This window comes from Ixodes scapularis, unplaced genomic scaffold, assembly GCF_016920785.2.
Source record: "Ixodes scapularis isolate PalLabHiFi unplaced genomic scaffold, ASM1692078v2 PGA_scaffold1__304_contigs__length_218370807, whole genome shotgun sequence".
Taxonomy (NCBI): Eukaryota; Metazoa; Arthropoda; class Arachnida; order Ixodida; family Ixodidae; genus Ixodes; species Ixodes scapularis.
Window position 1 is genome coordinate 23,467,170 of NW_024609846.1, and position 27,746 is coordinate 23,494,915.

The 27,746-nt window shown below is 50.4% G+C and overlaps 1 protein-coding gene across 3 annotated transcripts; it reads right to left on the bottom strand.

Annotated features, from left to right (window-relative positions):
* Positions 1-373: 373 nt before the first annotated feature.
* On the bottom strand, positions 374-27,721 carry LOC8053035 (E3 ubiquitin-protein ligase BRE1B). Of its 3 annotated transcripts, none has more exons than XM_029970372.4 (14): positions 27,620-27,721; positions 25,865-26,021; positions 25,433-25,587; positions 22,021-22,295; positions 20,023-20,162; positions 17,012-17,362; positions 15,126-15,392; positions 12,147-12,335; positions 10,091-10,368; positions 8,853-8,937; positions 7,963-8,154; positions 5,062-5,475; positions 3,733-3,897; positions 374-1,488 (listed from the first exon to the last, which is right to left on the bottom strand). In XM_029970372.4, the coding sequence occupies exons 2-14, from the start codon at positions 25,979-25,981 to the stop codon at positions 1,312-1,314; spliced, it is 2,805 nt and encodes a 934-aa protein (XP_029826232.1). In that variant the 5' UTR covers positions 25,982-26,021; positions 27,620-27,721; the 3' UTR covers positions 374-1,311. The 3 variants fall into 3 exon arrangements, with proteins under 3 accessions (XP_029826232.1, XP_029826234.1, XP_029826233.1); XM_029970374.4 differs by having other exon boundaries at positions 7,969-8,154; positions 27,620-27,700; XM_029970373.4 differs by lacking the exon at positions 27,620-27,721 and adding an exon at positions 26,763-27,081.
* Between the last annotated feature and the right edge of the window lie 25 nt (positions 27,722-27,746).

Consider the following 27,746-nt stretch of genomic DNA (forward strand, 5'->3'; position numbering starts at 1 on the left):
GCAAACACATAGAGAACATCCTTGCCAGCAATCCTTTTTACGCTTGAGGATCACAAACTGACCATAGTACAATAAAGGATTGCTCAATCGCAAACTTGTCTTTTATTGGAAAAAAAAATGTTGGTGTTCGTCGCAGTGCTTGTGGAATGAGGCGGTCCAAGCCAGAGCTTGTTTTTGTCCCTGAATTCGGTGCACACAAAATGCGAGTCCAGTTTGTTGGAGGTATCCCGACGCACCTATACTCGAGCCAATTATGGTATGTTCCAGAGTAAAAGAAATGTTTAGAACTTTTATGTTTTTATGGAAATGCCTTATGTTTTCGCGTTAGTGATCAGAGGGTCAAAGCACACGAGAAAGGGAGCACAGCCGGAAGCATTCTGGACATGACATTTATTCTTCCACTCCCAGCATCCAAAAACTCAAAAAGGGTTTTGCGCATACGGGTGCCATCACAGACAGCAATGTCGCTTCCAACCGTTCACTTCCCAGCCGTACATTCGAAACAAGATCTCTTCTTCGACCGAACAAGCAAGGTCCTACGTGGGGGGGAGACACGCAACACCTGGGATCTTAAATGCACACCACAATCGCACACACTTGTACAAACACGGCGGTGCGATGGAGGTAGCCGACGGGGCCCGGGTCTGCCCGATATCCGCGTCTACCCGCGCCGTGTGCCTGGGTCATGCGAGCACTCTCTCGATGTCCACAGACACGCTACAAAGCATAAAACGCACTGGAGAGGGCGTCACTTCGGCGGCTCCGTCGTGTCACGAAACGACGAAACCTGCGCTAGGTAAAACCGCAGTACCGGCCGGGCTCGAACCGTACACAGCAACACTGTTCTGGTCCACGTGAACCTCTCTCCGAACCCGCGTCTCACTGGGTGTAGATCCAAACGTTTGGCATAGTCGGCCAACCAGCCGGACGGAACGTGCATTCCGGTAAACATCTTCTAGACGAGTTGCACGCTCGCGACCGGGACACGGCGGCTCTAGAATCTCGGCTTTAGAAGAAGCTCGGTGAAGGATTTGAAACGGGGACTCTTGGACCCGGGCGAGTTCTTGTCGCGTCAACAGGTCTCGCGATGCCGAGCTTCCTTAATCTCGACGCCGCCCGAACCCCAACGCACTTGCACCGCCCCCCTCGAAATAAAGTGTGGCCGTCACAATCAGTTTAGGGGGTGAAAATAGAGTAAAGGATGCGTCTTTATCTTACAAGAGGGGGGCGGCGGCAAATGTGGGGTGTCGGGGGTGATGAGGTTGCTCGCGATGGATGGCCTTGTCTTCTTCCCTCGGCGCATCGGGGCGCCTAGGTGAGGTAGAGCCTGTGGTAGTCGTTGGTGCCGAAGGGGGCGTTGCACTTGGGGCATTTGCGCTGACGCGTCTCGTACCGGGTCTTGAGACAGTCGTAGCAGAAGACGTGGAAGCACTTGATGAGCACCGCGTCCTTGCGTTTTACTTTGCAAGACGGACACGTCAGCTGCTCCTGCAAGGGCAATGTGCGGAGGAGTTTAACGCACCGTCACGTGCCCTCCTCGGGGCTGGAAGGCTAAAGGCACATTGAAACAGGAGTGTCTTTGCGTTTTCGTACGTACGTTACAATACGAACACGGGTCAGTGGGACATCCGCACTTCACACGTCGCATGCAAAGCCATTCCTCGAATTAGTTCCCGTGCATTGTACGAAGGACAGATATCGTCCCGGTGACTCGCAGTCGTACCTCCACGTAGGCAGATGTTGGCTCCCGTTACGTAATACGACGTAAGCAAACAATATTGTGTGAACGAGCCTTAAAGGGATACTAAAATTAGAATATACCTCTTAATCGAGAAAATAGTTAAACACGATCAACGAAATCTGCTAATGGCAATCACACATTCATATTTTTTGAACGGATGGCTACAATTTTCGTTCTAAACGGCCAATTCCAGCGTGTGCTCAAAGAGCAGCCATCGGAAAGCTCGATGCGTCTCTGGAAATCCGCAAAAGCAGCGCGTTTGTGACGTCACATTTTCCTTCACGGCCATGGCTACACGGAAGCTGGCGTGGTTGGGAGCTTCGTCACTAGGTGGCATCAACGCGTTCCACCCCTGCCGTCCGGAATGCCCGCTCCCCGCAGGAGTTGAATGGGCGCGAGAGATAAGGGAAATCCGGTTCGGCCAAGTTCCACAGAGCTCGCGCACTCGCAGCTTGCTGCCAAACTTCTGTGGGGCGGCGCTGCTCTTATAAGTAGTTCGACATAACGAAACTCAATTTTTTCGTTCGAGATAATGTTTTGGTGTCTTTTCGAGCAAAAATTGGTGTCTCTGCGATGCGGCCAGAAGGTGGGTGACATACAGACAATAAAATAGGCGTGAGCATATCATTGCGGTAGACCTATACCAGACATTTTCAGCCGTATTCACCAGTCGTGACTAACTAACGCTGTTTACGCGTTAGGTTTTACTGCGTAAATGGGAATTTTATTGTATAAAACCAAACACTGTAAATGACTTAATTTTCCAAAAACCTCATTTTTGTGAATTTCGCAAATTGCCTACAGTTTGCGAAAAATAGGTCCCACGAACAATTCTGGTAAAATGCAAACACATTAAGATCCCATCGTGCCGCGAAAATTAGAACCCGCGAATTATTCCAAAACTTCAGCTTTGACCTAAATCGCAAAATATTGAGCCCGAGAAAAATAAGTCGTTTACAGCATTTAAATGTTTATTAAGGGGGACCACTACCCAAAAAAAAAAAAAAAATTTCTGCAAAAACTATTGATTTTGAAAAATGCCATGTTTACAGCCACCAACATCTAGAGAGTATTCCCAGAAAGTTTCGTTAGTTTACACCGGACGCTAAAGAAAAGGTAGGGGTTGGAGCATTTTGAATGCATTTTTCTCTGTTCCACTTTTTGGCATCAATTTCATTTTAGGAAAACTATTGTTATTACCTACACAATAGAGAATTATTCTTAGGTAGTTTTATGATATAGATTTTTGTGAGGTACATGCCTGGCTGGTTACTTTTCCTACTATAACATTCTTTTATGCTAAAAAAAAATACATTTGTAAAAAAGCACAGGCAGGAAAAAAAATTTTTAATCTTATGGAGTTTTATCTACTTATGAAAAACAATGCAATATAGCAAAATAACTAGCTGGGTATGTGCTATGGATATTCCTATGAATATATATTACACATAAAAATCACAAACTTTCATTTTATTTTAAAATAGTTTTTCTCAGCGAACACACTGACTTCCATATTGTAACATTTGTAACAAGTTTCAGAATTGACATAGGACAATCAAAATTGGCAGGGACGGTCTTGCCACTCATATAAACTTCCACCACAAATTTGATTGAAATCAAGCAAGCAGTACAGAAGTAAACTTTTTTGGGTAGTGCCCCCCCTTTAAAATTTTGAAATTGCCTTTGTGTTCTCTCCATCTGCCTCTGTGGTCCAAAGTTGTCCAAGTTGCAGCTCTGTTGCCTAGCTAGTTAGTTTGTGGTTGGAGATGTTTGCAAAACTTAAGCGTGTCAATGTGTTCCGATCGAGCCGGGCACACGCTTCGTGCGTGCGACGTTGCTCGACACCTCGACGTCTACGAGCAATACCGCTTTATGACCTTGGCCTTTTGACCTTTATGACCCGGCTTTGTATCCCGTTCCGCGTTAAAAGAGAGTCTGGGCACGTGGCTTCGAGTCCGTGCGAGGTCGGAGTCGGGGGCAAGCGGACGCACCTTGTACTCCTTGATCTCCTCCATGAGCACCTCGTCCGTGTTGGTGGCCAGCTCAAACTTCTTGGCCCGCTCCACCTTGCGCCGCAGCGACAGGATCTCCTCCTGCAGCCGCTTGGTCTTGAACGTCTCCTGGGACAGCACTGCCGTCCGATCCGTCACTATGCCCTGCATGCCGGGTAGAGGGCCTCCTCATTCCCCCGCACAACCACGCCACCTGCAACGCGCCTCCGGCCGATACGTCCGGCGTCCTATTTTGCATAAAAAGTAGTCCCCAAGCGGCAACAAATGACGTCGCAAAAGCCCAAGCGTCGTGCTGTCTGCGGTTAGGCATAGAAGTTCCCGCAAAAAAAGCACGAGTAGACGCGAGTCCTAACAACGAGTCCCGACGGCGTCCCAACTCCTGGCTGTCGAAGCTTCCGCGAACCGTCTGGCAGAAAGGGGCGCCTGCCACTTCTGGCCCCAACGCTGCTGTCATGCCGCCGCCGGGATAGAGGCCGGCAACGACGTGACACGAATCTGCGACGTCGTCGGACAGAAATCGAGTAACCACTTTTTTGGACGCAGTAACCGCGCCGGTTTGAGACACGTTCCGGGCACTGCAGCACGACGCGGCCCCGACTGGAGTGCGCTCATTTCGTCCACTTTAGCTAACTGGTGCTCACAATAAATGTGTCGCATATAGAAAACGTGGAATCAGCTTTTATTGACACGCCAATTTAGTTTCCGACACCCAAAACCGGCTACACAGTTCGATTCAGCACTCGGCTCATGGTAGAGGCAGGGACAATGTGTAGCCGGTGTAAAATCAGCAAGAATTCGCGTATCCGTTAACTCAAGTTTTGAAAAAGTAACTCTTTGAAGTTAATGAGCTGCCTCAAAAAAATGCAACTAAGCTATAAAATTACTAAAATTTAATCGTAACTTACGAAGCATCTAGAGATTTGAATTGAGATAAATATCAGAAACTAAAACCCTCGCATCATGTAGGGAAGGTCTGTGAGCTGGCTGTTACATCTAGAGAACAGCCCTGTATGCTGCCAGACGTGCAACCCTGTAATGCCCAGCCAATATTGCCATTATCAAACCAATGTCTGGGTTATGTCCAGTCAATGTTGAGCCATCATGCAGTCAATGTTCACCTAATGTCTGTATAAGTATGCCCAATGTCCGGCCACAGTCCAGCCAATGTCTGACTAATATCGGGACAATGCATGGCCAGTTTCCTGCCGACATTTGGTCACTGTCCGCCTAATCTATAGCCGGTGCACTGCCAACGTCCAGCCAATGCCTGGCTAATGTCCGGCCCCTCAGATCAAGAAGCACCCCCACCTGTGCGTCCTTGAGCTGTGCGAGGTACTTCTCGAGGTGGAGCTTGAGGTCGGCCGCCGACTGGGCCGACTCGACAGCCTTGCGCCGGTGCATCTCGGCTGCCTGCTGGCGCAGACTCAGCTCCTTCTCCAGGGTGGACAGGCTGTTCTGGAGCAGGCGCTCCTTCTCCTCCAGCTTGCGCACCACCTGGTTCTGGGCCTCCACCTGGGCCTGCAGGGTGGCCCCCTGCTCGCTCAGCATCGCCTTCTCCTCCTGCAGCAGCTTGTGGATCTGGTTCGACTTGATGCGTTCAGACATCAGCTTGAAGTTGGCGTCGTCCTTCTCCCGCAGCTGCTGGATCAGGCGCAGGTTCTGCTCCTGCATGTCCTCAAAGGCCTGGCCCGTCACCTCCATCTCGCTCAGCAGGGCCTCCTCCTGCAGCGTCCATATGCAAGGTGCTGCAGGCCATTCCAGGCACGGCTCTCACGCCGACGCATGACTGTACTGGGCATTTCAGAAATTTCTACGAAAAGGCCAACCCCTTCCCAGAATCAAGAGCCCTCCATCGTCGCACCGTGCTCCAGAAAATAGTTCACCTTCGAAGAACGATGGCATACACACATGCTAAAACATTTCTGCACGCACTTCCAGTTCAGGTGTGACATTTGCAGGCACCGTTCTGGGATGCCATAGAGGTCGCATCCATTTTTTGAGGCAAAATTTTGCAATCGAGCACCATGGATCCCCGAGAAAGGACGAGTGGACACCCACCCGGACCCAAATGGATATGCAGAGTCTCCAAATTCAATCGCACACCCTCTAGGCAACCAAAAAGTAGCAGCAGTCAAGAGCATTCAAAATGAGGGCTGCTCTTCTAATCCTTTCTTACAGAAAGGACATGCACCTTCCTTCCAATCAGGAAAACCCTGAGTCAGTACCAATAAGCTCAAAGCAGAGCGCAGGGCAATAACGATCCACCACAGCGCGGTGGGCACAATACCTTTGTCGCACCTCGGCAAACAAGTGCAGTCTGTTTGCACGCCAGAAAAACTGTGCGTTGGTGGTAGAAGGCGAAGTTCCTGCTATGAAGCAAGTTTTATAACGGGACTCGCCCAAACTGGAAAAAAAAAGCCTTTTCCTCGGAAAGGCATCTACACTGCTAACATGCAAAGCAAAGCGAAAGCTTCCCCAGGGAGTCACTAAAAAGCTAAGGATGGGAGAGCATGGGAATACTGTTAGGTTTCTGCGATGCTGTTAGCCGCGGCACGACGTAGATCTGCCATCAGATGCGCCTAGTCACTGAGACCTCCCAACATGCCACATTCCACAGTGTCTGTAGGAGCTTGAAAACACTACTCACTAAGTGCTTGCTTGTGGTCGTATTAGGAGCCAGATGGGACAGTTAAGGCAGTTGCTCGTAAATGCAAAGTATGCCAAGTAACTTTACAGCACTTTGGAGTAATCTTTTCTTGTTTTATCAACAGCTTAGCTGACATCCTAGTCTTTTACAACGAATGCATGCTCGGACGTGCATAACACGTGGCAGCGAGTACGGGCCAAATGCAGACGTCGTATTCCAATGTCGGCTCCGAGCCAGTGCGAGACTAGAACCCTTGCATCGTGATGATGTGGATTAAGCCGATCGAAGCGAGACAGCGGGAATTTCATCCTTATTGGTATAATTCACCTCAAAAGCTATGTATGGCATTATGAGAGGTACATGCCCCCGAACGAAGTTCCACAGACCGTTTCGTCTGCATGGGCGCTTGTGCACCCACAATAAAGCGTAGTTCCACCACTCCGCCCAGGTATGGTGCCTCGAACGCGTCTCCGACCGATCTGTTTATCGCATCCAAAAAAGTGGTCCCTCGATTTCCGCCCATTGACGTCATAGGAGTGTCACACTGTCGCCGATCGCGATTCTGGCATTGTCGCAGCCGCAATGGTGGGCGTGTACCAGACGCGTGTTCTACCACAGGTCTGAGGAAGCTTTTGGCAACCAGGGGTTGGGACGCCACGACGACGGTGACGGTCGCACTTGCTCGTGCTTTTTGCCAAAACCTCTACGACCAACCAGTATGATCGCGACATCCGACGGCATAACGCTCCGACTCCTGGGACATTCACTTGGGGACCACTTTTGATGCTTGGGCAGATTGAGACAATGAACGCACCAGTCGGAGAGACGTTCCGCAGCAGAACACCCAGTGTCTCTAGACACGTCTCCGTTGCAGCTCGCCCACCACCGGCTACAATGGGATCCTGCCACGGGTACGTCGCCAGCTGCGGTCTCGAGCCCTCAACAGTCGGTGTTAGGGTTAGCAACCCAATGCCAAGGCGGAGCGTCGATAACCCTTTCGGCCCCGGCACTGCGGACTGATGCCGTCGCAAAGCCTTACGACGTAATCTGCGAGCGAGAACACCCTTGCCCCAAACCAATTACATCACCACCAGAAGAAAAAGTTTGTAAGAAGATGGCGAGTGTTAACGTTATTGGGATGCTTGAGATCACTGCTTATTTGTAACTTTTTTTGAATTTGTCTAGCATTTATTTTTTTGTTCCCCCCCTTTTTTTTTTTTTTTCTTTTTCCTCTCTATACACGGAATCGTGGAGAACATAAAGCAGACACACTCTGGCAGTCAGCTCTGCTTTTCTTTTTCTCGCTTTTCCTTTATGAAATTCCTCACTTTACACCCCGCAGCGTACAGCCAACACCTTCTAAAAAGCTAGGCTGTAGCGGTGAATTTTCTGCATCGCCTACCGGATGTCGGTGTGGGGCATGGAATAGACACAAAAATTGCGTCGTGCAAAAACGTCCCCCCGTGCGTTAATCGAACAAACACAGCCCGGGGCCGAAAGCGTCAGGGGGGTCAGAGGGATAGAGAGAGAGAGAGAGCGATAGGCCAAGGCGGTGCAGAGACCCAAACCTCCTGCTTCTGGGCCGTCAGGCTCTTGTGCAGGCTGGCCACGGTTTCCTCCAGGCCGCGGATCTTCTTCATGGCGTCCTCGTCGGCCAGCTTGCGCCGCTCCTTGCGCTCGTGCTCCGCCAGCTTCTTCAGCTGCTGCCGATGCTCCTCCACCTCCGCACGCGCCTTCTTCTCCGCCGCCATCAGCTGCACCCCCAGGGACCACCCAGGGTCAGGCCACGGAACCAAGTATGGGGTCTCCCAAAAAATAATTTACGAGGTTTATTTCATGGCAAACATAAACTGGGCATCGCCGAATGCTCACTCTCTGCCCAAATGTAGCGTTGGCGGTTCGAACCAGACGCCCAAATTTCAAAACTTACTCTTATCTTAGTCAAAAGGTAGCCGACGGAGACCTCTAATACGCGAAGCTGAATGGCACCAGTTACTGAGAAAGGGTGCCCTTTTCCCATTGAATCTTTTAGAAAATCACTTATATCTTTGACTAAAATAACGGTGGGTGTCACTGCGGTACGACCGGCCACCTCCCGTCAGAAAGACCGACCACACCGCCGTATTCGATTCACGAGTGCAGTCTATTTTAAAACATGCAACGGATGCACTTCTCTACGCCGCGCGCTATGCTTTTCGAATCGGTGAAGCCTGGTGCAGCTAAAACATAGAAGCCCACTGTGAATTGGGAAAGACTTTAAACCGAACGGTCGACCAACGGGCGGCTCTGGGCTGACCGGGGTTTCGAAAAGGAGGAGATTAGATATGTCCACAGATGCGAGGACAATGCATGAGAAAGCATTTCTACAATCTAGAGAAGGGAGAACTCGTGGCCGCAATGACGTCCGTCTGCCTCGGAGGATGGGTCGCTGCTCAGGAAAAAGGAGACCCACCTGGACTTTGTCCCTCTGCTCCTTGGGTGCCCCCTTGTACATGTCGAGCAGCAGCTTGAGCTCCCTCTGGGCCTCCTGGGACTTCCTGGGCACGAGGGAAACGCAGCACGACGACTGCCCCGGTCAAACGCCAGGAGACACCCAAGTCGTGCAGCCCCCGTCGTTTTTATGAATCGGGCCAAATGGACGCAAAATTACGTGCTTTGCGAGTTTACGTTTAAACGTTTCGAAGCAGTTTTTTGTCATTTATGCGACTGCGTTTAGAAGATTGAATATGACTGCACCGCGACGTGGAAGCGCCTGCTTCCACTTATAGAGGAAGGCTTTCTGCAATGCTCTTTGAAGTCTCCCTCCCGTCAATCTCTCAACGATATTCACCCACTGTGGTCAAATATGAAGGAAAACTTTCAGCTCCATTTCGATCCGTAATTAAACCATCATACGCAAAATTGTGTTTGATAAGAAATGCAGTCAAAACTCAAGTTTAAGATCCGTCCTCCTGGCACGGGTCGCTCCTTTTCTAAACGTCACCACGCTCTTCTTTTTCTCGCGATGACATCGAGAATGCACTGACCGAGGCGAGAGAGCATCGTCTGAGGTGACCGAACGGGGCAACAAGCGATACGTGCAATTGGCTCGCAGTGGACGAGTCCAGCAGCTGGCTAGCTATCCTAACTTCCACCGTCACGGTGCGCAACGGGCGCTCACGAAATCCGAGTTAGCTCCGGTCAGAACGACCGGGCGGCGTAATGTTCAGCTGCCCCGGCAACCCACAACCGAATGTCGAAGCAAGCCCTCGCAAGTGTAGTCAAACGCTACCACGTGAATGGTCCTTAATGCGTTTTGGCAGAGTGGTCGGCAAGCGATCACTTAAGCGGCAATTCTCCACAAAGCTCGCATCGCGCGACAAGAACGTAGCACGTCTGCAGTGCGGTGTAGTGACGTCGGCTCCGCGACAGAGGGACCGCTCAAGCGGAACAAACAGTCCCAGTTTGGCGGCGGCTCGGTTTGCTTTTAAAAACATTTGAACCAAAAAACCCGTGACATCGGGAATAAAAATCACTTAATTCGACCACCAACGTCGACGTCCCTCCCACCGACACCTCGCGGAGCGCGAACGACGAAGCCAAGGAAGGAGCTGCGCCAGCTGCCGACATCGCGCTTCCGTGGATTCTTCCCGCCCGCGAATACCGTCTCGACGGTCGGGGGACGTCCGGAAAGAGAAGGGCGGTCCTCACTTGAGCTGCGCCTTGAGGTCCCGGATGATGTCGAGGTCGCTCTTGCCCTTTTCCCTCTCTGGGATGGGCTCCTCCTCCCTGGCCTCCTCCTCCCTGCGCTGCGAGGAGGCCGAGGGGGCGCCCCCCTCCTCCCGGCCCCCCTGGCCGGGCTGCGGGCAGCTCACGGGGGCGCCCTCTTCCCCGCGGCTCGACCCGTTGTCGCTCGAAGTGGACGACGCGGACGAGGGCACCGTCGTGGAGCTCACTGCCACGTTGGACATCTCCAGCGTCTGCTTCAGCTGCGAGCAACCGCGGGCTCAATCGGGCGCGCACCTCGGCCACGCTCCGGACTCCCCGGACGTTTTTGGTCGTCTCGTTTCGGAGCCAACGGCAAAGGGCCGCGGTTTTTCCGCTTTGTCCCGACCTCGGAATCGCGGACAATGCAACAGCCACTTTTCAAAGGTTCGTCGAGCAACACTGGCGGTCGCCATTTCTCGGGCACGAAGCATGCGGTTGGATCCGAGACCTTGATGAACAACGACGCAGTACTCGTTTTTCATGACAGCCGAGCAGTTTACGCCGAACGTCGATGCAACCCTTGTGTCCAATACCGTATTTACTCGCATAATGAACGCACCCCCCCGCAATGGGTACCAATATTTTGCCATTTTTTTCTCTCGCGTAACGAACGCACCTCCAATTTTCAGCTCCATGAGTCTTGAATTATTTCCAATTCAGCTAGCCACCAAGCCAATTTTCTTTTGCTGCCAAGCAGCCAAGTCAAGCCAAGCCGCTCTTGTATGGCTGCAAGTGCGTAGTTGCGTAAGTGATCAACCGTGAAACCGAGCAGTGTGCACACTTGACGAAGCTTGGGTCGAGGAATTGCCCAGCCCCGGACATTCTTTGCCTATCGGATGCATTGATATCAACAAACACGCCGTTGTCTGCGGTATGCTTTTGGACAGTGAAATCATGAAAGTGGTTAGGCCTAAGAACGGTCGCGTTGCTCCCTGTGCCAAGTGAGCTTTGTAAGGCATGCCAAAAGTGCCCTAAAAAGGTTCGCAATTTATAAAGCATGGCTACTGTGGCACGCCCCCAACCAGCCGTGGGTGCACCTCCATCAGTGGATACGTGCAACAGTACCTTGCCGTGTCAAATCGGCACCTAATATGACATTTGCACAAAGTGTGTAAATGAAAAACTTTTACCCCGCGTAATGCACGCACACCCCAAATGTGCTGTCAATTTTTCGGAGAAAAAAGTGTACTCATTATGCGAGTAAATATGGTATATGTTTGGAGTATGTGCTAAAGGGAGGAGGAGGTTTCCCCTTCTCTTCTCCAGCGTTCCGTCTGCTTCCTCCTCCCTGGCAATACTTACCCTCGCTCTACCTTCTTGAGTTGCAACGGACTATAGATGGCGCACACTTTTGAAAAGGATCCATCGGCATCACCTACCGGCGTCGTGGCACAAACCCTATCATGCAACCTTTACGTCCCACACACAAGCCTTCTTGGCTTACGTGGGTACAGAGCGAAATTTATTCAAAAAACAAAATAAAATAAAATGTATTTCATTGTACTCTCTACCCTCTTTGTTCTACCATTAAAGTAATCATTTCTTTCTCTAAAATATTAGCATTGGAGTAAAGAAAACCTAGCAGCATTTCTTCTTTTCGACAAAAAGATGACAATGCGCAGTGCTGAAACGAGCACGTGAAGTATGGCGACAGCAAACATGCTGGTATAACCATGATCTGTAACTAGACTTTACTAGAAGTTTTTATCGCGGCCATACTCCATTTCAGCACAACCTAGCAATGACAGTGAACGACACGGCCCCAACCACCCAATCAGAGCATCGAGGCAAGGCACGCGAGGGCACACTTTCGGAGCACGTTCCCCCCGTGGAGAGCCACCACGTGCTCCGCTTCTTCACTCCGACTGGTTCGAGGTGGCCATAGGGTTGGCCCTTTTCTAAGTTATGCCCAAATGGAGTACAGCTGCCAAGCGAGTCTTACTGGTGCGTGTTGTTCCCGGGCGTGCCTCATTTCACTTTCGTCCGAGGCTGCACGTACCCTGGCGGCTTCGGCGGCGGCCTCCCTGAGCTTGCGCTTGTAGCGGGACACCTCGCCTTTGAGCTGGCGGTTGTGGCTCTGCAGGCTCGTGATGAGGTGCCGCATCTCCCGGTTGATCGGCCCCGTCTGCTCCGTGGCCGCCAGGTTCTGCTCAAACTCTATGCGCAGCATCTCATACTCCTTGCGCACCTGCGGGCACACATTCCAATCAGTTGACCGCAATCACAGCAACATCCGTTACTCACAGTTGACTCTCTGTGGCATTTCTAAAGGATTGAAGAGTGCGCGTGCACATTTTTGATCGGCACTCAAGGCACTCAAGCACCTGTGTGCCCACACCTTTGAATGCATAACCACAGAAAGTTGTCCACGAGTATAGTACGACATGCTCCCACAAATATGGTCCTGCTGCAGCGAACGGGAGGCACCGTGATCGTCCGCTTGCCGGCGCAGCCAATGTGCAGACGGGGCAACTTTGAGCGGCACCTGCCGCTGTACAGGACACCTTCTCTGCCAACGAGGAGTTGGCAGCAAGGAGAAGATAGAATGCAATACAGTAGAACCTCGATAATTCGATCTCAGTTTATCTGGAATCCCGGATAATTCACAGAATTTCCATGGTTCCGTGACTTCTCATGAAAATTTGACTGCATAATATGAGCGCTCCGCGCGTGCCTACCCATTTAATTCGCCGATTTGGTCTTCCAGGTTAAATTTTTGGTTGCTAGGTGGCGCCAGTTGGCATCCAGATCCGGCAGCAAAAACAAAGATGGTGGGCGTCTTCTCTGATTTGTTTCCCGTTTGCTGGTCCATGCGGTTAGGTTGTTGTTTTTTTATTTTTTGGGGCTTGGGCTGACGTTGGGCAGGCTTAGACACTCTTGCCTTACATGGCGTCGATGACCGGTGTCAGTGATCAATATTCTTGGCGCCGCGCCGCTGTGGTTCGGGCCGTTACTGAACTGCGTGTAAGCGATTTAGCGAGCGACGAGACGAGCAACGGCGATAGCGGTCCGCGACAAACGATGGAGATTTCTCATTGTCACCCGTCACAATGCTCGCTTGCTCCCGTCACTCTCATGCAGTTTGCCTCGTTGCGCGATTGACTAAGCGACAGCAAAGCGAATCGCCGTCGCTTATCTTGTAGCTCGCCAAATCGCTTACATGCGACTGGCCGTGGAGCAGGAGGATACTGCTAGTGCTAGTGCCAGCATTGTTCTTAAGATTGACAATGAGGGAGAGGAGCTTTGCTCCCGCATTAAGGACAGTGACGGTGAGTCGGTCGGCATGACGTTCACAGACTACTTAAACATGGAAGAGAAGGAGTAAACCTGCTACACGGACCTTGAGAGCGAAATCACCGAGTACGACGGCAGACTGGTGACAATGATGAGCTGTCTCGGGTCTCCACTCTAGGGGGAGTAATACAGTCACTGAATGTCGTCCGCAGCTTTGTGGAATGTAACGGCGGTGATTCTGAAATGTTGCGCCTAGTTAGCCGTCTTGAAAATATGACGGTCAAAGCCGCTGATTACAGAACGCGGCAGTCCCATATCGCTGGCTACTTTGAGGGATGTTCTCTCGTTTTGACTACTCGTTTTGAATAAAATGTTTCCTTCAAGATTCAAGGCTTTGCATACAATTTTTTGTCGTTTTCTTTCCTTTTTGGATAATTAACAAATCCGCTCAATTAGCATACCATATTTACTTGCAGAATGAATGCACTTGTTTTTCTGAAAAATCGATGCAAAGTTGGGGGGGCGTTCATTACGCGAAGTAAAATTTTTGCGTCCGTATTTACTGGCATAACGAACGGACATTTTATCCTGAAAAATCGAAGTAACTTCTTATCTCTTTGCGCGTGGCGCCCGACCCCGTAACCAAACTAAGCTGTGCAAAAAACAAAACAAAAAAACTTTTCTTTGTTTTTTTTTCTTAGTTTCTTGGGTTTTTTTTTTTTTGCCGCCTTTCGCAAGCTGTTTTGTTTGCTTAGGCGAGGGCTCTCCGCTTATCTTTCTTACCTTCTTGCGCGCGGCGCGCGACCCCCCATAACCAAACTGTGCTGTGCAAAAAGAAAAAGAAAAAAAAGCTCCTCTTTGTTTTCTTTTAGTTCGGTGTTTTTTTTTTTTTTCTTTTTGCCGTCTTTCGCAAGTTGTTTCGTTCGCTTAGAGCGCTTCTCTTTCTTACCTCCTTGCGCGCGGCGGCGTGCAAACTCAAAGTCCAGACTGCGCTGTGCAAAAAAAAAAAGAAAAGCTCCACTCCATGTTTTTGTGTTTTTTTTCTTGCTTCGGTTGGATCTAACGCCTATTGCAAGGCGTTTTGTTCGCCCACGCTGCCCATTCATTCGCGCGGGGGGGGGGGGGGGGGGGGGGGGGGGGGTCAAAATTATGACGTCCAAGTTGGGGGTGCGTTTATTACGCGAGTGAAAAAAAAAAAGTCGAAATTTTAAGAGCCGACTTGGGGGGTGCGTTCATTACGCGAGCGCGTTCATTGTGCGAGTAAATACGGTATTTCTCGCCGTCCGACCGACATTGAATTAACGAGGTTTTACTGTACTCCCGCTCCGACAGTTACTCTACAGCAGTCACCCAACGACGCACAACAGGCTCTGTAGGCCTCTGAACTGCTTTACCGCACTAATGCCGAACCTTTGGCATCCCAAAGGTTCTAAGGGCTCTCGAAGCATTTGCCCACCAGGCAAGCCAAGCGATAACACTTCCTCTACCGACGCTCGCAGTCTCACAAAGCTAAACAAACCAAACCATGCGCGCCAAGTGAGTGGGGTTGACGATTCTCCGCTTCTGAGCTTCCAAGTTTGTTTGCACGCATTTAGTTTTCTTTATTCGCCCCCTTGTCGTTGTAATTGCCCGATACGGCCCTCCCCCCGAGTGAATGGGATCCAGGAGGAGTGTCCCCAAACAATAGCGTTTGAGAACCACCGCTCTCGGAAATCCCATCTGGGCAGCTCGAGGCAAGACCCACCTGGACGAGGGCGTCCTCGAGGCGGATGACCTCCGTGCGCAGCTTCTTCTGCATGAGCAGCTCCTCTCCCTCCATCTGCTCAATGTGGCGCAGGTGGCTGTTCTTGGAGGAGGCCAGCAGCTGGCGGCTCTCCTCTAGCTGGGTCTTGAGCTGCATGCTCTCGTTGTACAGCACCGAGAACTGGCTCTGCAGGCACTTGTACTCCGCCGTCTCCAGCACCACGCTCTCTGGCAGGCAGCGCATGTCCATGCGCAGACGCTCCACCGCCTGCATTGACGTCCGCACGCATGAGAACGGGGGAGGGGGCAAGTGAAATGACACGGCCGGAGCCGACTAACGTGACGCCCATCTTTCGCCGACAAAGGAAATTTGCTCGGATGTCGCTAGCACCTTAACCGTTTTGCACCCACATAAAGCAATATACAGCAGAACCTCGTTGATACATTTTCCAGGAGACCGTGGAAAAAAAAGAAGTATCATCCGGGAAAAAGTAACAACCGATAACGTACTTGGGGGGCTCTACATGAGATAGAAAGCAGCTCTTATACAATGGTTTATTTTATGTGTACTTACAAAACTGTTGAGGACTCAGACACTCCAACTTTGCGTGTTTTGCCCCCCGAGCCTGTTTAAAGCCTGGTTGATAAAAAGAAGCTTTCGCCTCGACCTCCTTTCGTTTGGTGACGATGCTGTTCAAAGTTGACGGCGCCAGTCCGAGGTCTCTTGCAATGTCAAATCTCTTCCGGCTAGGATTGCGATCCACCATTTGAAGTATATCTAGCTTCTCTTTAAAAGAGAGCGCCTTCCTTTTTCGCGATGCCATGACCGTCCTCAATGGTTGCAAAGCGCACATACTACAAAACGCCACAGTTTACGCAATCGAGCGGAACAGAAACTAGAAGTGCAGCATGCATGCGGGTGCACCTCGTGCCAGTGAAGGACAGATGAAAGAGAGAGCAAGAAAGAACGAGCGTTTGCCGCCTCGCTAGCCTCACTCCCCATCCCAGTAGTGCTCCAAGGTCACACCCGGGCAAGATGGGAAGCTGTGGCAGAGCTCAGCAAAGCGCAGCGAGGAAGAGAGACGGAAAAGAGGGGGAAAGGAGTAAAGGAAAGACGGGCGTCTGCGTGCCCACACGTGCCGTACAACCTGCATCGCATGGTTCGGCTTTGCAATGCTAGCTTCGCTTCAAAGCCAGCGCCTGGCGCCTGGCGTGCCGCGATGCCGACACTTTTGGACGTAACAACCGGAAAAGCAAACGTAACAGGCAGGAAACTAATACATATATCTCTGTGAAAGTAAAACAGGACCGGCGTTTTTGAACGTAACGGCTAGGGAACATATCAATGAGGTTCTTCTGTACGTATGGAAGAGTGACGGCCGTACGTGATGTCAGCAGTTGACGCAACTCGCTCCTCGTTGCCGCCATTCACATCCCACCCACTGGAACGGAACTCCCGTAAGGAGGCATGTTGGCATTAGCAAATAAATGTGGCGGCTTTTACCCCCCATATCACAGCACATGAATGCCGCAGGTTTTACTTTTGACGCAAACGTTTTTTGTGACAAAATATTGTTAGCAACAACCTCATCTACTGTCAAACCAGGGATTGTTTGTACCTGCCCGGGCATCCCCTCCGTGTCTCTGCCACCGAGCCGACGTCATCGAGCAGAGTCACAAAAGTGTGACATTTTTATAAAGTGATGCGGAGAAATCTCCGCGAGAGAGTCTCTGCAGAAAAATCTCCGCGAGGGAGTCTCTGCAGAAAAATCTCCGCGAGGGAGTCTCCGCAGAAAAATCTCCGCGGAGGAACCATATCTCGGCAGAGAAGTAAGACGGATCTCCACCACGCTAGAATACAGCCGCCAACCGCGCCGGTGCCCTGACCTTGAGGGCCTCCTTGTGGTCATGGTGTAGCTGCTCCAGCTCCATGATGCGGGCCGAGGCCAGTTCGCGCTGCTCCTCCAGCTGGCTCTGGAGGTCCTCCAGGCGGACGGCGGCCAAGCCCCCCGGCCCTCCGTTAGAGCCGCCCCCAACGGAGCCCAGGGAGGCCAGGTCGGCCCCCCCCTCGGCCTGGCTGATGCCCTTCAGCCGCTGCAGGCACTCCGACAGGTGCAGGTCCAGCTTCTCCTCCCGCGCCTGCAGCCGGCCCAGCTCATACTCCAGCTCCTCCACCCGGTTGCGCAGCTCGTCGTTCTTTGTCTGCAGCGAGTCCGACTGGTCCTGGTGCTCCGAGAACTGCGCCAAGTTAAGAGGGTGGACCTCGGCGGGGTGCGCTCTTTCCATCTACAGTTATGGTAACTCACAGCTGAAGAAAGGCGGGGCAAGAAAGGCGGGGTGGGCTGAGCCCCGCACATTTCATTATCGCTTCGCAGCCAAGGAGATTCTGGTATTAGCCAACAAAAACGCCGGGGAATGATTCAAGGAGCAAGAAGTGCAAACGTAACGAGCCGCACGACAGCAGAACATCTACATTTGCGCGGAAAAAGTTTCGTGATCTCTTTACACTGCTTTTTCCCGTCTCCCTGCAATGCATTAACGGAAAAACTATGGTTTGCAACGGGGGATCAAGCAAACAAGATTTAGCAGTTAGGATTGCCAAATAACAACTCGGTTAATTATGAGCCAAAGCGGTGGGCTCCTCGTCCCTGCGCGTCACACCTCACTACAGTTGAACCTCGATTATGCGTCCCCGGTTTATGCAACATCCCGCATTTTACAACAAATTTGCCCGGTCCCGACGAACTCTCCATAAAAATAATGTATTAAAAGTTTGGGTTACACGATGCGTGAATATATGCGTCGTGTCTCGGCGGGAAACACACGACAGATTCAACGACTGCGTAAGGAGGAGGGAGGCGGCACGGCAACGCGAAGGAGTTCTCCACGCCTGCACGCCGTTTCAGAAGGTCCACAAACACACTGCCAGCAACCCGAGACAGTTGCAGCCACGGGAGGGAGCAGGAGACAGCGCTTTCCCTTCTCCTCCCCGGGTTGTGAAATGCTTCGGCGTTTTTGCTTTGCGTCCCTGCTCCGCTCATCCTATCGTTCTCTCGTTTACCCTCTCTCCTCTGCACACCACTTTCTCCAACTCATTGCTTCTCCCAAGATTTCCGCTGGTTCCCGCCTTCGGAAAGCATGACAGTTTGTTTGCACCCACGGTGGCGTTGCTGATTTGCTTCCAGAACTTGCGGCCTTCGAAAAGAAACTGACGTTGCGCGACCGAAAGGAAGTTCAGCAGGCGATTACTGATTTCTTTTGAGGTGAGGATAAAGTTACTTGCACCTTTACCGCACAATTTTACGGTTTGGTTTCAATTTGTTTTGATGGTTTTCGCTTCGTCAAAGTAGAGCAGATTATTAGCTTAGACATCGTTTAAAACCTCCGCTTGTCTTTTTCGCGCAAGGCCGATACTGTATCCGTAATTATTGTTTTTTCGGATGATACGACTCACGGATTATACGACGACTTCACGCTGTCCCGCAAAAGTCATACAATCAGGGTTCCACTGTAGTGGTAAGAGCGGCGGGAGTCTGAACCTGGTAAAGACTGATGCGGCAAAAGCAAGTGTGTAGTAAAGCTACGTCGAGGTTGCTCGTAATACTGGTGCAGACATTCAAAGTGCTGGTATGCCAACGATCCTGGTATAGCGAATATTTTTTTCTGTGAGAACAATGACTTCGCTATAAAAGGAGCTTTACTGCACTTTGGTTGGAAGATGGTTCATTGATCCACAGACTCAAAATCATCTGGCCCGCTTATAACTCGGTATGTTTTCACATCTTGTCACTTTGAGTAAAATCCTTGGCTCCCAATTTGAGCTGGCATACTCTCTCAATTGCAGTATCAGTTATTTAAACATTTTGCTGTACACCAAATCAAGTTTTCACACTGGAAGAAAACTATGCAGTATCTTCAGACATTAAAAAAACACTGAACCTAGAGAAAAAAAAATATTTTTGTCTAATTTTTATTGTACAACAAATTTCTCCATTTGCGGGCGAAACCGAAATTGTAATTCTGTCGGATGATGATGATAGCATTTACAGCCAACTAGTGTGACCTCTGAGTTCGCTGGACCTCAAACGCACACTAGTTGGGTACAAACGTTAACATCATCATCCCACAAGAGTACAATATTGGTTTTGCCTACACAAAAAAAAATTCATATTGTAACAAAATAAAGTTTATTTTATTTTGTTATAACAAACATTTACTCATATCATATTGTAACAAAATAAAGTTTATTTTATTTTGTTATAACAAAGATTTACTTTAAACGTGCTTGTCCCAGTTAGGTAGAAGAAAAAAAGTTCTCTCTCTAAGCTCAGTGTTTTTTTTTACTGCGAAAGCATTAACTGGTCCCATGGAGCGAGCCGACGTCATCAGTTTTGAAGCCGCGCCAAACGGCACCTTAAGTCCTTTCTCCCAGTAAAGCCAGCTCCCAGCTATGAAACCACGTGAAAAACCTAGCCAAACAGCACCTAGTTTCCCCAATCCCAAGAAGCGGAGTAAAGCTGATTGATTTCATCCTCAATCCAATTGGCTGGCACCCGTCAACAAGGCTCCCATTGGCCGCCGTGCGCGAGTTTCAACGACTGCCACCCCATGGCGCTGCGTGTCCACGAGGCAGCCAAGCTCACCACATGCACTCAACCGTCGACACAAGTACGCCGTAGACGAAAGAAGGGAGTGGACGAGCTTCGCGCATGCTTTCGCATTTACAACTTAAAAAAAGTGCTTAGGTGTACCTCGAGCCTTTTTAAGCACGCTACGATTATAGCTAGTCGCACTTTGTCTAGGAATAAACTTGGTGCCTATTTACATGACTGGGCCCTACCCCATTCAGAAGCTCTGCGTGCTTCCGAGAAAGAAAGATAAAAGGACCAGGTACCGACCTTGAGGGAGAGCAGGTGGTTCTTCTCGTGCAAGGACGTGACCAGGGCGTGCAGGTTCTTGTTCTCCGTCTGCAGCTCCACGTTGGCTTGGCGCACCGACTCTTCCAGGTCCGGAGGGGGGCCGTCCACCACCTCGCCGTCTGAAACGAGGGGACGCGAGCTTCCTCGTCGGACTCCGCCCATTTGTCGGCTAGCAAACGCCGCCGAGGCAGCGAGGGATCTGCCCCACCGGGAAAACTTGCAACTTTCTCTACGTTCGGCATCAACCTTCTTGTGAGACGGCGTCGAGGCTAGCGTAGTTTCCCCGGTGCTGCAGCCCCGCCCTGCTGCGACTGCGTGTGGTCTTGTATCGCATTTCGTTCGCACGCGCTCTCGACCGAAGGAGATGCCAGACGAAGCCACGCACTCCTGCAACTGGTACCTTAGAAGGTGTTGGAGTGCGGCAAAAGCTACACGAGCTTCGACGATGCGGCGCCAAAAAGTTCCACGCCGGGTGTGGTGTGCATCGAGTACAATGACAAAAAGTATCCCCAACTACCGTAAAATACCGGGGTAGTGCCCATCCCACTTTCACCGAAAACTGGATTAATCTAGACATGGGTGCTTGTCCAACCAAATCGGGCACTTAAGGGGGGACACTACCCAGAAAAAACAATTTCTGCAAAAAAACATTCATTTTGAAAAATGTCATATTTACATCCACCAACATCTAGAGGGTATTTCCAGAAAGTTTCATTAGTTTACACTGCATAATTAATTTTTTATAGATTATTTTCGGTCCACCAACGCTAAAGAAAAGGTACAGGTTGAAGCACTTTGAACGCATTTTTCTCCATTCCACTTTCTAGCATAAATGTCACTTTAGGAAAACTATTGTTTTGTTATTACATAACTTGGATATATTTTTATGAGTTTTTCTGGGGTGAAATTTTAAGGGGAAGATAACTATGAGCTTGTATTTTTTATTTTTGTCATTTTTCATGCTCAAAAACAAACATTTTGGACAAAGGATGGAAATCTAAAACACTGTATTTGTGTTTATGTGGCTCTATTGTCATGAAAGATGGTATAACATAGAAATATAGCTCCATAGTTATCTGCTCTGAACTGTCCTAATACAATATAACACATGAAAACGACAAATTTATAAGTAATTTTAAAACAATAGTTTTCCTACGCAGGCACGCCCACTTTCATCTTTGAAGGCTTGCAGGTTTTTTTGTATGTCACCCAGGTTAACAAAATTTGGCAGAAATGTTCTCAACATCAACAAAAACAAGCCCTGCAAATATAATTTAAATCAGACAAGTGGTTCAAAAATTTGCTTTTTTGGGTAGTGTCCCCCCTTAATATTTTCCTGTAGTGTGGTTACCTCGTTTTTATTGTTCCCACCTGGCGATGTCCTAATTTGAGAGTGCTGCGGGTCGTCGCAATCCTCGTTCAAACGGCACGTCACCATCGGTGGATCGAGGGGCGACTCCCGTTCTGCCATAGATCGCTCAGCAGACGGCCTGCTCACCTTCTTTGCCGGTACTTCTACAGCTAACCGCCCTAACTACAACAACCTTTAGCATTCCCAGCAGCTGCGGACATGCTCAGACGCACGGGCGGAAAGGGGACTAGAGACGCACTGATCAGCGACGCGTGCCCGGTTCCATACCTCAAAGCCGACGTAGCTCATTCTGGTGTTTGGCGTGGCGAACATTAGTGGTAACCATGCAACAAGTGCAGCTGTCACTGAACATAAAGTATGGGCTTTTCCCTTATTCTGAAGGAAAACTTTTAGTAACAGCATTTCAGAAACAGCAAAGGATGCACGTGCGTAGCTTTGATCGGCAGTAAACATGCACGAGCGCCCCCAGCTTTGACTCGTAGCCTCAGAAAGTGGTTCCCAAACATGGTGGTAGTTAGCTGCAGAACTCTCGAGCGGTGCAGGACCTCGAAATTGCCCTCCTACAGCCGCCAACATTGATTCGAGAAGCGGCGGAGCGCGCGTACCGGGGTTTGGGCGTCCCCCCTGCAGGGCCCGCATGACCTTGTGGTTGCGCTGGACGAGGCGGTCGAAGGCCTGCAGCACCTTGGCCACGGCCCGGGTGGACACCTGCACCCGCTGGGCCAGTTTCTCCTCCAGCTCCTCCCGGTCCCAGTGCAGCAGCATGCCCAGGAAAGAGGTGGTCGCCTCCGCCTCATTGCGCACCTCTGCCTCGTCGGAGGTCTCCGAATCGAAGCGCTCCAGCAGGATGCGCAGGTCCTCGTTCAGCTGGTTCCAGTACCTGCACGGCAGGGACGACGGTGGCAGGCCCCGCTGGCGACAGAGGCCACGGGGGAGCACACTGCCGCAATGCGTGCTCCTCCCCTTCCGAAAAACGTCCCGATATCTTCCGGCAACGCCACCGCAAAGTATGTTGCCACAATGCAGTGGCCAAATCCTCGGGTCGAATGTGGGGGTTCTACATGCCAAACAAACGAAGGGCAATTGGCACGCTGCCCCGGTGGAGGGCCAAGGATTTTTTTGGACTACCCGGGGATCTTTTGACGAGCAAAAAATCTCAGTTACACGCCACCTTCTCCGGAACCAGCCTCCGTCGGATTGCGGGCCCCTCGGCCGGGATTCGAACCTGACACCTGGGGACCCGTAGGGTGGTCAAATACAAGATTGTCTTTTTGTGGCACAGACTCTATTAAGCAATCAATTAAGCAACAATCGTGCGCAGCTTCTCTCCCTATTCAAATTGCGATGAAACATTATGTTACAGCCCTTTTTCTCAAACAGATCTTAGAAGAGCGGCATAACACAAAGCTTGGCTTTATTTCTAATGGGGAACAAGGCACGTGCGATTGTAAGTTTGGGTTTTCTAGGAACTTTAGCACATGTAGGTCGAGTCTGCACCGCAGAAAGACAATATCAAACTCCGCCTTAGTGCCCCTTTAAAGACGTCGCTCCGAGACTTAGTATTCTAACAATACTGCCTTGAGACCCAATAGGCATCACTCCGAAGTGCGTGCGATAAGTACTGCGGGATCCAGCACTGTAGCAGCATTTAACCTTAGTTTTTTCCGGGACACTTTCTTTCTGTCAAATTAAGATTCAGTTTAGATATTTTCCCACTGAACAGTAGGAGGAAAAAGGTTAGGAAAGAAAGCCACAGTTGCACCCTGACAAAGCCCCTGCCTCTCCTTAAAATTCAGATCACAACGAGACATCACTAAGTCTGTCGCTGCAGGATTTGACATTCTAAAGACACTACTGCGAAATCAAGATTTGTCTTTCCACAATAGCACAAATCAGTTCATCTACACTTATAATTTCCTAACTACCCCCCTCCACTACCCGAGATGGAGGAATGAAAACAGTAGAGGGAAAAGCAACACCACAGCAACCCGGCGAGGGTCGGCAGTCAATGGGAGGACACACAGGGCATGGCTGAGGCAACACCCCTATACTTTGTTTCCCCTCAGTCGGAATGCAGTCAATGCTATTGGTCGACAGGGCCAATCGAGAGACAAGTGCTACACTGAAGGTGCTACGTCTTGTTTTCGGGCCAGTGTTATTTCCAGCTAAATCAATCGGTTCATGCGCCATCACCTTGCATGTTTAGCCTGCATGTTTGTGCCTGTATGCCTCCTAGCCCTTGAGGGCATTCCGACGTATAGCAGTGATGGAAGTGCCATTTGACCTTTTGGAGCACGCCTTGTAGCAGGCAAAATGTTATTTAGGAGCAGGTAGTGGCCCTTTTGGAGCAGGGTCCGGCATATGTTGGCATATTACTTGAAAATGAGGTAATTGCTGCAGCGCTATATAAAACCCATCTCTATTATTGGAACACAGCGCCTGTCGCCTTTTTAGACAGGATATATATAATGCAACAAAGTAAACACAAAAAAAAAACACTTTTAAATACAGTTTATCTGCTTGTCTGATAAAAAATACAATTAAATATGTCACACTGAGTTCTGATAGTACAGGATATTTAGTTTTATCAGCCTGCACTTCTTTTAAGGTATCTGCAGCAGCATCCAACGGCCCTCACTGTTGTAGAATGTTTTAGTTCAAATTAGAGTTGTCTTTCGGGCACCAGCTTCAAATATTTCGGTATCTGATATTCGCTTCAAAACTTCCGATTCATTTTTGATCATCTGGCGAAGTCACGATCGGATCACGGCGAGTTAACCCGTTGAGTGCGCTCCTTGGCATGCACCGACGCGCTGCAGAGAAGCGACACCCGCGGAGCAGACACCGTAGTCGCGCGAGTCGAGCAGTGCTTTGTGCTCCGAAAAGGACGGTGAGGCTTTACCAGCACTACATCCAGAGTTTGGTGCAACTCGATTATAGACGCTTTGAAGCAGCTGTGCGTGGACGCCGCCATAACTGACCTTCAGTTTTAGTTTCCTCTTATTTCGTTTATTTCACTTCCTCATTACCCTAGCAGGCCAGGGGATTGCCATATTAGATTCAACTGTGTCCTTTTCTAAAACATTGGCCTTTGTAGAGAATCGTCAACTACAGTTTCAGTTGCTCGGCATCTCGGTAAGACAAGAGAAGGTCAGCAATGGCGGCTGTAATTTGGCGCGTGTGTAAAGCGTCTATACTTCGTTTCAGCTTCGGTACGGGCGCAGCCGAAGCTACACGCACGCACATAGAGCCCGTAACGGTGCCCACACTGCACGAACCCACGCGCGAGTCAGGAATGCACAGAGCATTGGGCTCGCGCTAGCTTTGACTTCGCTGGTGGCTAGCGCACGGGAACAGGGCGGGTCAACATTGAAAACATCAACAAGCTCGGCCTTTTTTTTTTTTTCTTTAAATAGGCTGCTCTGTGGGATGGTTCTTCGCTTAGCCTCTGCGGCTTTGGTCTCAGATGTTGCTAACGTTGTTCCTTTCAATGATGATGATGATAATGCGCCCTCACAGTTTCGGTTTGCGTAACAGTTGAGGCAAGGAAGATACCGCGGTACCGCCACGCGCTCTGATAAGACTTCAATTTTTATTTTTTATTCCTACATCTCATCTCGGCGCAGGCATGGCGCAATTCTTCGGTAAAATGACAATTTGGCGCTACATGTAGCAGGATTGCGTCCTTAGAGCAATTTGGCGCAATTGGCGCAGCACTTCCATCACTGGTATAGTGAAACAAAGTATAACCAACGGGTCGCAGCACAGCTTGAACTCTTTCGCAATAGTTTATTTTTTATTTTTTTTAAAAGACGTTTTTTAGTGGTTGGGTTTTGTTTCCAAAGGATAGTACAAAGAAAAAGTTAATGCGGATGTTTTTTTTTTTTTTTTTTTTTTAATATCTAATGGGATCATGCCTCACAAAGCATATTCTGCAATAAATGTGTAATGGCCGCCGTAAGGCGACGATTGTCAAGGGGCTCAAGCCAGCCCTTTGCAGCTCCACACCGGTCTCACCTATTGACAACAGTGAGGACCCCCTCGTCGGAGGTCTGGCGCTTTTCGAGCTGCTCCACCCTTGCCCTGAGCTCGTTCTCTTGCCGGATGCGCTGCTCCAACCGCTGGGCCAGCTTGCGGTTTTGGAACTGCAGCGTTTTCATGTCCATCTCCTCCTGGAATGGAAACAAAAGCACCAGGTGCAGCCGTCGGTGATCGACCCTTTGAGCGACGTAATTCCGCACACACGGTGAACCTGGGGCCCTCGTTTGCACGTGCAACGCACGACTCGGCAGACGACGAACAGAAACTTCAGCACAAAACGGTTTCGTAACACGATTGTCGTTCCCAGCAGACGACAAGCGCAACCTTCCTCCACGAATGGGTGTAACTGAGATGACCGGTACGTTCCACTCGCTCGGCCGAGCCCGAGAGCCAAGCCGAGAAACTCACCAGCGTGGACACCTGTCCGATCCGAAAAGGCTCGAAGTGGACTTTTTTGGGTTGTGGCGCCCCGGCAGCGCCGGTGGCGCCCGGCGAGTCTTGCGGGGCTGGCCGTTTCGAAGCCATCCTGGGCTCCGACGGCCCCCTCACGTGCCAACCTCAATTCCTGCAAGTGGGAGAGGGATCACGCTCCGTTACGTGACAAGGACAGAGTGCGCGGATCATCACGAAGGTAACCCACCACTCGGCTCCGACCAATCTTAATCCTTTGCTGATGACTGTTGCCTACAGGCAACAAACTACATCATTTTTTTTTCTTCGATAGTTTTGGATTCACAACTTTTTTTCTCTCTAGTAGTCTGGCAAGTTTTGATGGATGGATACAGTCGAGCCCTTTAAATCGGGCGGTGGCTCGCGCCACCTAGACACGAAGATTAAAACTGCAGCGCCATCTAGTGAAAAAAATGTGCAAATAGTCGACGAGAAAAAAAGTCTGGCATGCAAAGACCGATATCGGCGGTTCCCCAGAATCTCGGGCAAAAAATGTAGGTTTTTTTAAGCACAAAAATTCGGGAACTTGGCGAATGAGCTGCAGTCGTCTCTGAGACGTGTCTTTAAGTCACGACCATTGATCAGGAAAGTGCTGAAGCGTAATGCCTTCTCTGGTGGCAGCTTCCACTTAGAGAAACGAAGCCAAGCTTTGAAAGTTTGCACCGTAGAGCTATGAATGAAATCTGTGTTTGGGGAAAACAGACGTCCATTACATCCCAATGTAGATTTTTCTTGCTAATTTTAAAGTATAAAACATTGCATACCCTGCTCAAAACCTGCACATGTGCTTAAGATGCCCGTACCGATCTGCCAACTTTGCCCCAGAAATTTGACAGAGTTACAAGATGTGACAAACCTGCGTAAGCATTAGCATAAAAGTCTACCACCTCGATGAACACGTAACAGCTGTATTTGCGGCATTCTCTTTGCCCGTTCCATATCTGTCTTCGGTCCCTGCACTGCAGCGTCCGGGTCTTTCTTAAACTCCAGTTTAAATGTTACGTGCCGCATCCCGTCAAAACACGATCGGAGGCGAATCTCCACACGCGACTTGCCGACCAAGCCCCCGTCTGACCGCCGCGACCGGCTTTCTCCGCCTACCTAGACTCGTCGGGCACCCGATGGAATGCCGAAAATCGAGGTCTTTGAACTTTCCAGATCGCCCAGTTAAAACTCGGGGAGTCGCGACGACAAACCGATCGCCAATCGGGCACCGCCGTCCGACTCGAACTTTTTACAAAAGACGACCGAGCGATCGAAACCCTCCTCGAACTTTTCTGACCCACAAAACTCGCGTTTTCCTCCGCCTCTCCGGGCATCGCTGGAAAGGGGCTTTTCAAAACCGCTCGACGTAGGCGCTACCGACCCGAGGTACCGGCGATGGGCTGGCTGTCAGTGGTGGGGCTTATCTGACGCTTCGGCCGGAAGCTCAAGAACTTTCGCGACGTCGCAGACGGGTCCAGGGAAAAATCTGGAAGCCGACCAAGCGCGCTTTCCACGTTTCCCGAGTCCGTATTGTCAATTTGGGCATTTAGGGCTACGCCAGCGGGTCTGATCCAGGAAACTCGGCCAGGTGCGATGCCTGGGCGGCTCAGGCGGCACGAATTCGGTCCCGCGACGAACTCGAACGTCTCCTGGCTTCCCAGCCGCGGTTTCGAGGACTCCAAAGCGCGATTTGACCGTCAGCGTACTGTAGTCGATTTCCCCCTTTACCTTTGTAGCGTTTCCGAGGCGATAGAGATGAACTGATGAACTCGGTGACTCGGTCACTCCGCATGAAAAGCGCAAGAAACGAAATAGCCGGTTTGCCCCCTGGTGACGAATCGCGTTGAATGTAATG

Excerpts from the sequence above, each read along its gene's own strand:
- LOC8053035 (XM_029970372.4), bottom strand. The coding sequence starts at position 25,981 with ATGGCTTCGAAACGGCCAGCCCCGCAAGACTCGCCGGGCGCCACCGGC. Across the intron at positions 25,588-25,864 it reads TCGGACAGGTGTCCACGCTG|GAGGAGATGGACATGAAAAC; the intron begins GTGAGTTTCTCG and ends TTTCCATTCCAG. Across the intron at positions 5,476-7,962 it reads CCCAGAAGCAGGAGGTTTGG|GAGGAGGCCCTGCTGAGCGA; the intron begins GTCTCTGCACCG and ends TGGACGCTGCAG.